Source organism: Neodiprion virginianus, chromosome 4 (assembly GCF_021901495.1).
Source record: "Neodiprion virginianus isolate iyNeoVirg1 chromosome 4, iyNeoVirg1.1, whole genome shotgun sequence".
In the NCBI taxonomy this organism is placed as follows: Eukaryota; Metazoa; Arthropoda; class Insecta; order Hymenoptera; family Diprionidae; genus Neodiprion; species Neodiprion virginianus.
The window spans coordinates 23,724,130-23,740,480 of NC_060880.1; the positions used below are offsets into that span (position 1 = coordinate 23,724,130).

At 38.8% G+C, this 16,351-nt stretch overlaps 1 protein-coding gene across 1 annotated transcript; it reads left to right on the plus strand.

Moving 5' to 3' along the window:
* Positions 1 to 346: 346 nt before the first annotated feature.
* Positions 347 to 7,478, plus strand: LOC124303295 (EH domain-containing protein 3). Its single transcript, XM_046760357.1, has 5 exons — positions 347 to 1,361; positions 4,021 to 4,129; positions 4,683 to 5,001; positions 5,999 to 6,169; positions 6,570 to 7,478. Exons 1-5 carry the CDS (start codon positions 562 to 564, stop codon positions 6,773 to 6,775), a joined length of 1,605 nt encoding a protein of 534 aa, XP_046616313.1. The 5' UTR covers positions 347 to 561; the 3' UTR covers positions 6,776 to 7,478.
* The last annotated feature ends 8,873 nt before the right edge of the window (positions 7,479 to 16,351 follow it).

The following is a 16,351-nucleotide window of genomic DNA, read 5'->3' on the forward strand; positions in this document are numbered from 1 at the left end:
CAGATACTATCTACTCTTTTAGAAGAAGGCTGATATCCAGAATGCACCGATCGCTTCCGGTCCGCAATAGCGTCCAGTCATAGGGCGTATCCCCGACTTCCAAGCACGCGACTAATGCGTGCGAGACGCCCATAATCGCCGCCTGACGCGAGTACCTTCCAAAAATTAGATGATAATTTGACGTATGTTTCTACGTACGAACGTATGCGTACGTACAATTTGCATATGCAACGCAAAAAAGGTTTATCGCGATTGAATTGTAGGCAATTTGAGCGATCCCCTTCACCAGCGGCGATCGCAGCGCCGCAGCGGCGGCGATTCGAAGGTGTAAGAAGCACAGCAGCGGAGCGGTCAGAAGTTGGCCGAAGTTGCCAAGTTGGTGCGTACTGCGTGGAGCGAAGCGAGTGGCGACGTGAACGTGAAACGGTGACTCAGTCGGACAGTAGAGTAAAGAGTGAGTCGCGCGGTGGTCGGCTGGTGTACCGGTGATAATAAATTTATCAGTGTCCGAATTTCACGGGGAAATTAGTGAAAAAGTGTGGGACCATAACCGCGTCCAATATGTTCAGCTGGCTGAATCGCGAGGACAACGGCAAGGCGGAGCTCTTCGAGAACGTGACCGAGGGTCTGAAGAAGATCTACAGGTCGAAGCTGCTGCCCCTCGAGCAGCATTACCAGTTCCACGATTTCCACTCGCCGCAGCTCGACGATCCTGACTTCGACGCGAAGCCGATGATCCTGCTGGTCGGTCAGTACTCGACGGGGAAAACGACGTTCATAAAGTACCTCCTGGAGCGAGACTTCCCGGGGATCCGGATCGGCCCCGAGCCGACTACCGACCGGTTCATAGCCGTCATGTACGATGAAAAGGAGGGCGTGATTCCCGGTAACGCCTTGGTCGTCGATCCCAACAAGCAGTTCCGACCCCTCTCAAAGTTTGGGAACGCCTTCCTCAACCGGTTCCAATGCTCGACGGTCGCCTCCCCGGTTCTCAAGGGTATATCCATCGTCGACACCCCTGGTATTCTGTCCGGTGAAAAGCAGCGCGTAGACAGAGGCTACGACTTCACCGGGGTGCTCGAGTGGTTCGCAGAGCGTGTCGACAGGATCATCCTACTCTTCGATGCCCACAAGCTGGACATCTCCGACGAGTTCAGGAGGTCCATCGAGGCTCTGCGGGGTCACGACGATAAGATTAGAATCGTATTAAACAAGGCTGATATGATCGATCATCAGCAGCTCATGCGGGTCTACGGGGCACTTATGTGGTCCCTTGGCAAGGTTCTGCAGACACCCGAAGTCGCCAGGGTCTATATCGGCTCCTTCTGGGACCAGCCGCTTAGATACGATGTCAATCGCAGGTAAGGTTATGCTCAATGTAGGTTCTTAGGTTCAATCGAATCCAGGACCAGTTTAAAGCATGCTGTAGATGTTTGTTCGAACAGCTGATGACTCATTGTCAGATTGAAGTTTGAAATGTTGCAAATGCATTTTTAGAAGAGCTCTATCTGAAATTCAGTAAACTGTTATACAACATCAAAAAGCTCATATTTTATGAATTCAATTCCTCGAAAGTTATCTTGTAGATACAGAACAATGTTTTTATATCTACATTTTATTATGTCAATAATACTAAGTTTAGAATAGTAACTTGCTTGATGTTTAGAATTGTTCAAAATTGGATTTCACCAGCAGTTTGTTCAAATCAAAATTGTTTTTATTCAGACTGAGCACTTGTTCAAACCGCTAGCCTTGCGGCTACCAAGTCAAATACCAGGATTCCTCTAAATGGGGCAATGTTAGTTTATAACTATTGCAGTTTGATTTTACTAAGTTTTATGTCCAGATCTTCTCATTAACATCGGAGACGTGGCATCGATCCGTCGTTGCACACTTTACTCGATCGATAATACTAATAGCTGTCCCGTATGAAATACAGTATTTTATAATGGCTCAGTGGAATGAAATCTCGATGAGATATGATTATGAAAAAATAAGATACAAAAAAGAATTGATCACCCCACGTTTTCAAGGTTTGATCGAATACTCCAGAGAATATTATACAATAACGCACCATGGCAGTTGTGCAGCTGTTTCAGCAGTTCAAATCAATATCTTCACTTGTAACATGCGTGTTTTTAAAACAACTGAAAAAGTGCAACTCATGCGAGCAATACATTCTATGGTAGCTTAAGTCAAAGTTACGACTCTTGAAGTCCTTCGGGTTAAGCTGATTGTTTAATTGAAGTTTCATGGTGTCTAGTTATCTTAGGAGTGAAATTATAACATTCAGACATCGTCAAAACTTGCTCATTCAAAAGTTGGTAAAATATTGAATTTCGGCTCTCAAAACTTTGATAAAGTAAAGGAATATCAAATCTTGCTCCTTATGGCTTACTGTGTACAGTTAGGGGGAAAAATTTAACCATTGACCTTGTCTAGGTCATCAGCCAATTGGGCTTCCGGAGAATTAGTTACCCACGTTGTTATAATGTATGATTAATTTCACTCCCAAAATTCAATAGACCGCTAATTTACTGTCCCAAACTTCAATTGACAGAGACGAATTGAGTACGGACTAACTATTTTGGTCCTTCATCCCCTCTGTGATTAAATGACGCTTGGTGTTTCATATTAAATTTTTGAAAAGGTTCGTGGTTCATCTGGCTGACACACTTCCTCTCCAATTCATTCTTCTATTGTTCTCAGTGTTATCTTTTACCTAAATCAAAAAAAAATAATCATCATGAGCATTCGCATAGCAAAATTTTGTTGCATTTCCTGAAAAATTTGTCGAATTTTCGTGTCAATATAAAAAAAAGGAAAGAATATGCAATAAATTAGGAATGATCACAATTGTTACAGTTTGTTGAATTATATCTGAGCAGGTACAGCTTGATGTAGGTTTACGAACACCCTTGTTTTGGCGCTATCCGTAAATTAGTATATACCGGGTAATTTCCTTGAAACGTAATACTGCGTTATATCTAACATCAGGCTTTGCCTTGTTTGTGTGTCATGGTCTGATTGCCAACGAATGATCGACAAATGTTTCATTGTGCTTGAAGTATATAACTACATATTGCTGCTGGTAATTTAATAGATAATTCTATCACTTTTCCGACACTGAAATCGAATTCTGGATGTTTGTAAAATGTGTAAACTTTGAAGATTCGCTATCTGATCAAGTGCTCATGTAAAAAATATAATTGACTCGTTAAAGTAAATACAAAATCTTCATTTTTATGTCCAATTCAACTTATGGTATGTTCCATAGAAATTACAAAAATGTTTAGGAATTTTATCGTGACTTGTGATCTTGAATTTTAATCACATTATTTTTACCCACAATTCGAGATACGATTTATTAATGTGTGTATGTTGTACTTTTATTTTTACTCGCGGTTTAAAGACCTGCTCACTTGCGAGGCATGTATAGTTATTGAAGCTTGGTCCATTAGGGATTTAGCAACATGGCACGTATATCCAAAATTCATTACATTGTGCTGTTTTATAAGGTCAATCGTGTGGCATAAACTAGTTGAGAAGTATTGAAAAAACTGATGTATTCCATATTGATACTATCCCGAGAAATAGAAATGCAGAAATATTCTGTCATCATTGATGGTCTATTGCCTCTATTCAACAGTTTCATTGTCAACTTGACTAACAATATTATATCTCCACTTTCTACTTCATTGATAACAATATAGGTGAGATAACTGACGTTATTATTACTAGAGCTCAAGTGGCGTCGATCTATTTAGAAAATATGAAGCATCATTTCAAGCCTATGATGAAGGAATTATTGTATTAGATGCAATTAAAAACGCTTAGCTGCCAATCACTAATTTCCTGTTTATGCTGTTAAGGATTATTTAATGTTGCTGCTGTATAACTGTCTGCAATGTGTGTTTATACTACTAATTGTAAAAAATTATTACAACGCAGACTTCTGAGTATCGTTGATTCATATACTTGAAGAATCAAATAAAGTTTAAATCTTATTACTTTCTCCAGGCTTTTTGAAGACGAGGAACAAGATCTGTTCAAAGATATGCAATCGTTGCCCAGGAATGCTGCGCTTAGAAAACTTAATGACCTAATCAAACGTGCTCGCCTAGCTAAGGTGAGAAATTAACAATGAAGAAAACCTCTAATCTATGCGGGACCTTGGTCATGATAAAAATAGACAGTGACTGTCATCTTTCTCTCCATATATCGGCTAAACGACAAATTATAATCGTACCTTCCTATTTCGTTTTTTCTTACTTCTTAACATTACTTGCATGTATTTATTTGTAATAATATCTAGATACTCTTCTTATTGTTAGCTATCTCAGCTTGATGCTCACTTTCTTTTAATGTTTTTATTCAAACATGGATCTTCCGCTCATTATGACATTGAAACTAGAATGTCGGATAAGTTTTTACCGTAATACATGACCTGAGTATAGTACAGAACATTTGAACAGTGAAATCAATACTCTTACTCGAGACAAGGATTGTCGTACACGTTTATTATTGAATGTTCAATTATCTCAAGAATGTATAAGTTCCAGTCACTTGTCACTAATGGTTGACAAGTTTCTTTTGCACCGATATATACAAATGCGAAACAAAAAAACTACATGAATTGCTCCAGTCTCAAATGAATACTAATAATTTCGAAATGATCACAGGTTCACGCTTACATCATTAGTGCATTGCGAAAAGACATGCCCTCAATGTTTGGAAAAGATGGAAAAAAGAAGGATCTTATTAAAAATTTGGGTCAAGTTTATGACCAGATACAAAGGGAGCATCAAATATCTCCCGGTGATTTTCCAGATTTGAAAAAAATGCAGGAATCTCTGGCTCATCACGATTTCACAAAATTCCATCCGCTTAAACCTAGGCTACTGGAAATTGTGGACAAAATGCTTGCCGAGGATATCGCTAAGCTTATGGCTATGATTCCTCACGAAGAAATGGCCACCTCCACAGAACCAATGATCAAGGGTGAGAAATCACATTTATCGATTATTACATATTGCACACTTAGTATTTGGTGTAAAAGAAATGGAAAAGAAAGCAGATTGATCGAACATACGATCAGCAATTAATTGTAACTGAAGACAACAATGTTAAAATAGCAATCGTCGCTGTTAATTTTTCAAAGTATTTGCATCTATCGAAAGAATCAGTCTCTCAAATGTGGATGAATTGTTTTTATTTTATTTGTGTTGGTTTTTCAATTTTCTATTTTTATCTTTATAACAGTAATGCTCAACTTGCTGAGAAATTGTACACGCCTGAATTTATCAACTCTTGAATTATCGACCAGAAATAACAACTGAATAATCTATGAAGTTTGTTCCATGTAATATTTACACTTGACTGCGTATCAAAGAATTTGTCACATTCTAAGAAAATTATTCATCAGCCAATGATAGTCGTAATAAATGACAAATAGCAGTTAATCTGATTCATCAATTATGATTGTAAACTGATACTAATTTTTTTTGTCTTTAATTTTTTTATTGGTTATCAATCACGTCACTTGCATACATCAATTCAGTGCAATTTCATTTCATAAAGCAGACAGTATTTACGTCTATCATTCGGAATCTTAGGGGACTTTAGAACCCAGCGATGCGTGCAGCGAGACATTCAGACATGGATTTACATCGCATTTATAAAAGTTGCCAATGCGTCTGAGCAAACAATTGACAATACTATCAGTGTTCTATATATTCGTTATATCTGGGCTGATCGGGTTTGTTAAATGCACTGCCCATATTTACTCTCTTTTTCTCTCAATCATCGATTATTCTCTCGTAATGCCAATGCGAGAAGATCAGAGATCTACTTTTATTTCAAATTCGCTTCTCTTCAGATGCACATTCGCTCTCGTATTTTATTTATTGTGTTATATAGACTTTGAGAGAACGATCATTATGCAATTGATTCGTTTCACTAAGTTACAGTTTTTGAATGCATGCTTGCTTACTTTCAGGTGGTGCCTTTGAGGGAGTAGAGGATCAGGTCAGTCCGTTTGGTTACAAGAGAGGCGAAGGTATCGATGCTGGTGCCGGCGAACCAGAATGGATCGTTAATAAGGAACGTTATAAGTGGGACTCGATGTTTGACAGTCTTGGTCCCATGGATGGGAAAATTACCGGAGCTGGTGAGTTTGTGAATTGATATTCTATACATTATTTTTTCAATAATTTCTAGAGATTTCAATCGTGCTTGTCTTGATACAAGTGGATGCTTATATATTTACATTCAATCGTTTATCAGTCGTTGCATGATTATCAATACATTATCGAGTGGCAAATAAGTCATGTGAGTGGATAAAATGCGCAATGTATGGGATTCCGATTAGTTTATTACAAATATCCTCAAAGAGTAATACTCAATCGGCTCTGATAAGCTCGTATCTTTTATACAGACTTTGAACATCATTATAAGTAACTGATGAAAATTATTATACTTTTTCATTGCTCGGTACCAAAGTCACGACCTGATTTCAAAGTCTTACTTTTCTAGACTGTTGATTGTTACGTATATCCACTTTGTTTCAGCTGCTAAATCGGAGATGGTTAAATCCAAGCTGCCAAACAGCGTTCTAGGAAAGATTTGGAAGCTTTCTGACATCGACCAGGATGGTTTACTGGATGCGGATGAATTTGCCCTTGCGATGCACCTAATCAATGTCAAAATAGATGGTCACGATATACCTTCGGAACTTCCGGATCATCTGGTGCCCCCTTCGAAACGTAACTTATGAATGTGACGGATGTGTGTGATGTAGGTTGTTCCAGCCACGCGCACTTTGACACAGCTAGACCAATCAATTCCATTTTTTTTCTTCACATCACAGTTAAAACTGATAAGGATCATTTACACCTTTCAAGTGAACATGATAAATTACGAGGGCATACATTACATGTAATACATTCTATCGACATTATTGTAAATGCAATACTAGACTTCATGGCGATACAAGTGTCGGTCTCCTTTTGCATCTATAAAGAAAAACGTTCATACATTTTTTTTCCGCTCTTTTGTTACGATAGTGAAAGTAACGATATGCTGACCATGATCGTGAGACGTGTTTGCGACAGACGTATGAGAGTTTCTTTGTTAACTAGGCCACTTCTTTTGCTGATCACTTGCACTCACTTTTTTTTTGAATCTCACAAGTTGTAACACTAACTATTTGGGATTATTTTTGAAGTTTTCTCACACGCAACCGTTCTCAAGAAGCACTTTCTTTTTAATTTAGTCGGTATCCCGTAAAGACGCGTAAAAATGCAGGAGTGGTCAATGTTAAATTTGTACCGATTGTAAGAAAGTTCCGTGCTTATTTCGTGCAAGTTGTACTGGTTCGTAATATCGCTCTAGTGCTTTACTGTGCTTACTTGAATGTGATGAAAGACAATTTAAAAAACGTAACTAAAAAGACTACCATGTGCCCACTGGTAAATCGATAAAAGGAAAAGAAACGAAAAACTTTTTCAACGCAGTAAAAAACTTATTTTTATAACTCGGTAAATAAACTGTAGGAAATTCATGAACTACAAGGATTCTGAAAATATGACGTGTAATCAGTGATTTTTTGTAGATATAAATACTACCGTTGACTACGTATTATATTTTACTGCACCCAATCCATACTGTTCGGCGAATTTTGATCCTCCACAGATTTCTAGTGAAATTCAAGTACTGAGAGGCAAGTGTGATGTTTAAATTGTCAAAAAATAACCAAATTGATCATTTTTGTCAAAAATCACTGAATCCACGCTGCAACATTTTTTCAGACAATGTTGTAAAGATTCGATAGAGATTCATTTAAACATTAAACAAAGCATAATTGATGATAATATTAAACTAAATGTATGTAACCATTATAAATGATACAAGTGTCCATTTGCTTGCGCATGTTCCTTTATCACGTAAGGCTATGAATGATTTGACAAATTAATTCAATCACCCGACTGTTATGCAAGCCCAGGGCACAATGTTGAATTACATGCGCTAGAAATTAGACTGTTTTCTTACCGATCGCACATTGGTCGATTTTTACACCAACAAATAATGAATACGATTTAATCTGATCTGTATTCGTATTAACAGCTTACGACCAGTTTATACATGTATATACCTACATTCATGAATACATAATATAATATGTACGATGTATAGTAATTATATTATAACACTTATTATCCACTTGCAAAATTTTAGTTAATAATTTCCCGTTTCGTGTTAATTATCTATATAACATTTGTATCCTGAACTATTATCAATGAAATTATTTAACTTGACAACAAATTTTATACATATATACATATTATACGTATATATAAAAAAAGAAAAATGCAAAAAGAAAAACGTACCTACTGTAAATATTGGGATTGGATTTGAATGACAATAGGCGTTTATTGTTTGTAAATAATAATCATTCCCAAGACATGTATACCTATCTTTGATGTTAATTAATTATGTATAAAAAATCATCGCCGGAAACCTAATTGAGACAAATAAGCTACGTTTACACTTATTTATTACTGATTGCACCGAGATTTGCTGCAGACTCATCAAAAATAAAATACCAACAATTGAAAATGAAAAACAGCTTCAATGCATAATAATAATAATACAATTTTCGATCACAATTTTCCTTAGCACTGCCTTTATGTAACGCATTTACAATGTGATATGTATATTTTTCTATGTGATTGAAAGCAGAAAAGTAATTCAGATAATTTACTATAAAACTACAAAATGATAAACAAATAAATTGAATAATAATGATTAATAATAATATCAAATAATAATAATATTAATTTCCATACTGGATTACCAAAGAACTGATCAACATTTACTTTGTGCAATTAGTGTGCTTAAAATAAGTATTTAATATGAAATTGTTATTATTTTCTTTTTTTTCCTTAATTATAAATATCCATGGTGTGGCAGTATGCATGCGTGAAAATGTACATTATTGTATACGATATAGTTGCAATCACGATGTCTCGAACGAAGTTTACTGTCTGCGGAATTACCATCGTCTCGGAAATACTATACGAGAACAAATTTTAATACTTCTATTGTAAATTAATTTATAGAAATTATAACAAATACAATAAATTATATTGAATAACTCATGCTATTATACTATTTTCCATTCGTTCGATGTGTACATAGTTTATATAAAATGTTCGAATATCAAACTTTAACGGCTATGGAAGAGTCAAGATATCCTATGAAGCACTACAAGAATATATTACTCTTATGGACTGCGTGATTTTTAAGAACAGCAAAGTGACAGTTATAGTAGTTTTTGAGTGATGACTCGAAAGTTAAAGGATAGCCGAATTTTATGTATCCAATGGGCTTAGCCTTAGTTATTTTTTGAACGAAAAATCTTTCGTCTCAGAATCGATTTGTCATTTTGTACGACACTTTCTTGACTAATTGAATCCTTAGGAACGCACAAAACGCACCGATTTACGAAGGAAAGACCAGCGGCGGAAAAATATCAAAAACACGGCTTCTGGTTTTTTGGCTCTAACTTCTGATATAACGCTCGCAGCGCTTTGGGACTGCGCCCAATCAATTTCTCTCGCAAAATTACGTGGGAATAGTGCGTGAAAGAATTTATTTCAGCACTTTCCAAATTCGCGAAAATTTTCGCCAAAAATACAAAGGGGTAAGTCTTGCTGTTTTTTTGGGCGAAAAACTTTTAGTCCCCGATTCGATTTGTATGACCCTTTTCTGACCAATTGGACCCCCTGGAACTCAAAAAACGCAGCGAAAAGAGCGTGGGACCAACAGAAGAGACAGTACGAAGAAAAGAGCACCAGCTGAGAAATGTCAAAAACTCAGGTCATCGTTTTTTGGCTGTAACTTTTAATGCGTCGATCGCAGCGTGTTGGGACTGCGCCCAATCGATTTCTTTCGCAAAATTACGTCGGAATAGTGCATGCAAGAATCTATTCCAGCACTTTTTAAATATTAATCCTCGCGTAATATTTTTGATGTGTTCTGATACTGAAAATATTTATTGCTATTCCAGGTACAACCCGAGGTGGTTATCGCTGGTTGTTCGAGGTGGTTGGCGATTGTTGGAGGTGGTCGGAGGTGGACGAGGAGGAGGACGAACTGAACCGAGTCTCAAAGCCCTGTTGACATAAAAGCAGCTATCCGATAGAAATTATAGTTTATAGTTTACACAGCCCATTGCATGATATTTCATTATAAATACATATGTTTCAATGTATTTAGGAATAATTTATCAAATATACAGAGGTCATGTGCAAATAATGAATGAATTGATTCGACCGCAGTTTGATGTATTCATTAGAGCTTTAACAATAAATTTAAGCTTTGTTACTTCTTTCATTTTATTATGGATAATCAAAAACATTTCCGACTATTCGTGCTGTGGAAGCATGGGGATTGAACCAAATGTAGCAAAAGATTAGAAACAGTGTATGTAGAGTACGGGTATTTTTCTAATAATGCAAATAGAATAGAATACCACGCCTTGCGAATTAGCTTTCCAGTCAGAGATGAATGATGAATTTTAAGGACTGCATTATCGTTGTTGAATACTCTACGCCTCATGGGAAACGAAAATCTGTAACGATAAAATTGATGCACCGGATCATCGTCGACTTTAACTTTTGAAATGTCCTACCATTTCCGAACACCTCCAACCATCCTATTTACCTATATTACCAGATTAGCTATGATATGAAAAGAGAAGAATTATTCATTTCGAAATGGGATTCTATTCGACACGCGCTCGATGTATCCCATAACATTAGTATTCATAATTATTCCAACAACTTTTCATTTGCTCTCTCGATCCTGAATTTTCATAGGCATAGAATCGAAACGTTGTTTTAGCTGGTCGCAAGTGAAGTATCTGCGTTGGGTAGAGGAGCAGAATTGTTTTTCGAAAAGTATTCGGATGGAAAAAAATTCGGAGTAACTGTAATACATCACGGATGCGCTAATTTTGAACGAGACGAAATGGATGCTTCGTATATGAGACAGTATCTAACGCTGCGTAGTGATTTAAAGACCTAAAAAGGTAATAGGGAGAGAAAGAACGAAGCTTCTTAACACTTCGAGTGTATTTTAACACACATTTGAAAGATACGAGCAAAATTTTTCATCATCCAACTGTCACAGAACGGCAGCGTTATTAGCCGACCCGTTCACTGAAGAATATATCTTCAGTCAACGGCTGACCATCGAAGGGCCTGGCCGCTTGAGTCTGGAATCGGCAGGAGAGATAAAGTGCGTATTTCTTGTATGAAATGTGAAAGCTAAAATCATTATACATCATATCATATCATCGTACATCATACATCATACATCATCATACATAGTATCAAAGTTCGAAACCAAAGTTTGGATGTCGGATGTTCAGAAAGTGACGTCACCAATTCAAAATCAGCTAGCCGAATTCCTCAGTCTGGAAACAACCGCGCAGTAGAGCGGACGGATGAGAGGCGCGCTCCGCAAATTTCGAGTACCGGGTTCTCAACCTCCCCGATCCCGCGCTTCGGGTCCGCTACGCGGTGAAACTCGACTTCCAGGATAAGCGCTCCGTGGTTCCTGGTTCACGTTTACAATAAATTATTTCAATTCGTTTTTCGCGCAACCCCAAATTCGGTAGCTGTCAGTCCGCTAATAAAATTTCTCGACTTCCAGGATAAGCGCTCCGTGGTTCCTGGTTCACGTTTACAATAAATTATTTCAATTCGTTTTTCGCGCAACCCCAAATTCGGTAGCTGTCAGTCCGCTAATAAAATTTCTCGACTTCCAGGATAAGCGCTCCGTGGTTCCTGGTTCACGTTTACAATAAATTATTTCAATTCGTTTTTCGCGCAACCCCAAATTCGGTAGCTGTCAGTCCGCTAATAAAATTTCTCGACTTCCAGGATAAGCGCTCCGTGGTTCCTGGTTCACGTTTACAATAAATTATTTCAATTCGTTTTTCGCGCAACCCCAAATTCGGTAGCTGTCAGTCCGCTAATAAAATTTCTCGACTTCCAGGATAAGCGCTCCGTGGTTCCTGGTTCACGTTTACAATAAATTATTTCAATTCGTTTTTCGCGCAACCCCAAATTCGGTAGCTGTCAGTCCGCTAATAAAATTTCTCGACTTCCAGGATAAGCGCTCCGTGGTTCCTGGTTCACGTTTACAATAAATTATTTCAATTCGTTTTTCGCGCAACCCCAAATTCGGTAGCTGTCAGTCCGCTAATAAAATTTCTCGACTTCCAGGATAAGCGCTCCGTGGTTCCTGGTTCACGTTTACAATAAATTATTTCAATTCGTTTTTCGCGCAACCCCAAATTCGGTAGCTGTCAGTCCGCTAATAAAATTTCTCGACTTCCAGGATAAGCGCTCCGTGGTTCCTGGTTCACGTTTACAATAAATTATTTCAATTCGTTTTTCGCGCAACCCCAAATTCGGTAGCTGTCAGTCCGCTAATAAAATTTCTCGACTTCCAGGATAAGCGCTCCGTGGTTCCTGGTTCACGTTTACAATAAATTATTTCAATTCGTTTTTCGCGCAACCCCAAATTCGGTAGCTGTCAGTCCGCTAATAAAATTTCTCGACTTCCAGGATAAGCGCTCCGTGGTTCCTGGTTCACGTTTACAATAAATTATTTCAATTCGTTTTTCGCGCAACCCCAAATTCGGTAGCTGTCAGTCCGCTAATAAAATTTCTCGACTTCCAGGATAAGCGCTCCGTGGTTCCTGGTTCACGTTTACAATAAATTATTTCAATTCGTTTTTCGCGCAACCCCAAATTCGGTAGCTGTCAGTCCGCTAATAAAATTTCTCGACTTCCAGGATAAGCGCTCCGTGGTTCCTGGTTCACGTTTACAATAAATTATTTCAATTCGTTTTTCGCGCAACCCCAAATTCGGTAGCTGTCAGTCCGCTAATAAAATTTCTCGACTTCCAGGATAAGCGCTCCGTGGTTCCTGGTTCACGTTTACAATAAATTATTTCAATTCGTTTTTCGCGCAACCCCAAATTCGGTAGCTGTCAGTCCGCTAATAAAATTTCTCGACTTCCAGGATAAGCGCTCCGTGGTTCCTGGTTCACGTTTACAATAAATTATTTCAATTCGTTTTTCGCGCAACCCCAAATTCGGTAGCTGTCAGTCCGCTAATAAAATTTCTCGACTTCCAGGATAAGCGCTCCGTGGTTCCTGGTTCACGTTTACAATAAATTATTTCAATTCGTTTTTCGCGCAACCCCAAATTCGGTAGCTGTCAGTCCGCTAATAAAATTTCTCGACTTCCAGGATAAGCGCTCCGTGGTTCCTGGTTCACGTTTACAATAAATTATTTCAATTCGTTTTTCGCGCAACCCCAAATTCGGTAGCTGTCAGTGCGCTAATAAAATTTCTCGACTTCCAGGATAAGCGCTCCGTGGTTCCTGGTTCACGTTTACAATAAATTATTTCAATTCGTTTTTCGCGCAACCCCAAATTCGGTAGCTGTCAGTGCGCTAATAAAATTTCTCGACTTCCAGGATAAGCGCTCCGTGGTTCCTGGTTCACGTTTACAATAAATTATTTCAATTCGTTTTTCGCGCAACCCCAAATTCGGTAGCTGTCAGTCCGCTAATAAAATTTCTCGACTTCCAGGATAAGCGCTCCGTGGTTCCTGGTTCACGTTTACAATAAATTATTTCAATTCGTTTTTCGCGCAACCCCAAATTCGGTAGCTGTCAGTCCGCTAATAAAATTTCTCGACTTCCAGGATAAGCGCTCCGTGGTTCCTGGTTCACGTTTACAATAAATTATTTCAATTCGTTTTTCGCGCAACCCCAAATTCGGTAGCTGTCAGTCCGCTAATAAAATTTCTCGACTTCCAGGATAAGCGCTCCGTGGTTCCTGGTTCACGTTTACAATAAATTATTTCAATTCGTTTTTCGCGCAACCCCAAATTCGGTAGCTGTCAGTCCGCTAATAAAATTTCTCGACTTCCAGGATAAGCGCTCCGTGGTTCCTGGTTCACGTTTACAATAAATTATTTCAATTCGTTTTTCGCGCAACCCCAAATTCGGTAGCTGTCAGTCCGCTAATAAAATTTCTCGACTTCCAGGATAAGCGCTCCGTGGTTCCTGGTTCACGTTTACAATAAATTATTTCAATTCGTTTTTCGCGCAACCCCAAATTCGGTAGCTGTCAGTCCGCTAATAAAATTTCTCGACTTCCAGGATAAGCGCTCCGTGGTTCCTGGTTCACGTTTACAATAAATTATTTCAATTCGTTTTTCGCGCAACCCCAAATTCGGTAGCTGTCAGTCCGCTAATAAAATTTCTCGACTTCCAGGATAAGCGCTCCGTGGTTCCTGGTTCACGTTTACAATAAATTATTTCAATTCGTTTTTCGCGCAACCCCAAATTCGGTAGCTGTCAGTCCGCTAATAAAATTTCTCGACTTCCAGGATAAGCGCTCCGTGGTTCCTGGTTCACGTTTACAATAAATTATTTCAATTCGTTTTTCGCGCAACCCCAAATTCGGTAGCTGTCAGTGCGCTAATAAAATTTCGATAACTTTACAATCTTCTCATAATCTTTTTGGTAAAATATGTCGATAAAAAAATTATATCAAACCTTACACATTATTTTTGATTTGTTCTCACGCTGAAAATATTTATTAGTATTCGAAGTATATCTCGAGGTGGTTGGCGGTTTTCGTTGGAGGTAGTTAGGGGTGGTTGCGGGTGATCTCGGTGATTCAGGAGGAGGGGGACGAGGATTTGTGCTGGGTGAGTAAAACACTTTTATAATATTTGATGGCAATTGTAATTATATTTCATCTGAAATATTACAAACTTGTCACGTTTACAATAAATTATTTCAATTCATTTTTCGTGCAAGCACATATTCAGTAGCTATGAATAATCTTGTACAATTTATTATATTATTAATTAATTGATTAATTACATTAATCCTCACACAATATTTTTGATGTGTTCCTATACTAAAAATAGTCATTAATATTCCAGGTATTACCCGAGGTGGTCGGAGGTGGACGAGGAGGAGGACGAGCTGGACGAGGAGGAGGACGAGGTGGACGAGGAGAAGGCGGGGTGGGTCGTGGGAGAGGACCTCTCCTCTCCTTAGAGGAGAGGAGGAGGCGGGGTGGGTCGTGGGAGAGGACCTCTCCTCTCCTCAGAGGAGGGGAGGAGGAGGGGCGGGGAGGGGGAGGGGAAGGGAAGGGGTGGGGTGGGTAGGAGGGAGGGACGGAGGGCGGGAGGGAGGGAGGGAGAGAGTGGAGGACGGATGTCGATGCGAGCCCGTTAAAGTTAATAGAGCAAAACACCCCCCCGCCCGCCCCTTCCCTCTCCCTCCCTCCCTCCCTCCCTCCCGCCCTCCCTCCCACCCACCCTCCCTCCCTCCCTCCCTCCCTCCCTCCCTCCCTCCCTCCCCCTCCCTCCCCCGCCCCGCCGCCCTCCCCGCCCCTTCCCTTCCCTTCCCTTCCCTTCCCGTCCCTTCCCCCGCCCCGCCCACCTCTCCCCCTTCCCTGCCCCTCCCCCTCCCCTCCTCTGAGGAGAGGAGAGGTCCTCTCCCACGACCCACCCCGCCTCCTCCTCGTCCACCTCGTCCTCCTCCTCGTCCACCTGGTCCTCCTCCTCGTCCAGCTCGTCCTCCTCCTTGTCCACCTCCGACCACCTCGGGTAATACCTGGAATAGTAATGAATATTTTTAGTATAGGAACACATCAAAAATATTGTGTAAGGATTAATGTAATTAATCAATTAATTAATAATATAATAAATTGTACAAGATTATTCATAGCTACTGAATATGTGCTTGCACGAAAAATAAATTGAAATAATTTATTGTAAACGTGACAAGTTTGTAATATTTCAGATGAAATATAATTACAATTGCCATAAAATATTATGAAAGTGTTTTACTCACCCAGCACAAATCCGCGTCCTCCTCGTCCACCTCCGACCACCTTCAACCACCTCAGGTTATACCTTGAATAGTAATAAATATTTTCAGTATAAGAACACATCGAAAATATTGTGTGAGGATTAATATAATTGAGTAATTGATTAAATAATTAATTGATAATATAATAAATTGTATAAGCTTATTCGTAGCTACTGAATTTGTGCTTGCACGAAAAATGAATTAAAATAATTTATTGTAAAGGTGACAAGTTTGTAATATTTCAGATGAAATGTAATTACAATTGCCATCAAATATTATAAGAATATTGATTAATTATTTAATAATATAACAAATTGTAAAAGATTATCCGTAGCTACTGAATTTGTGCTTGCACGAAAAATGAATTAAAAT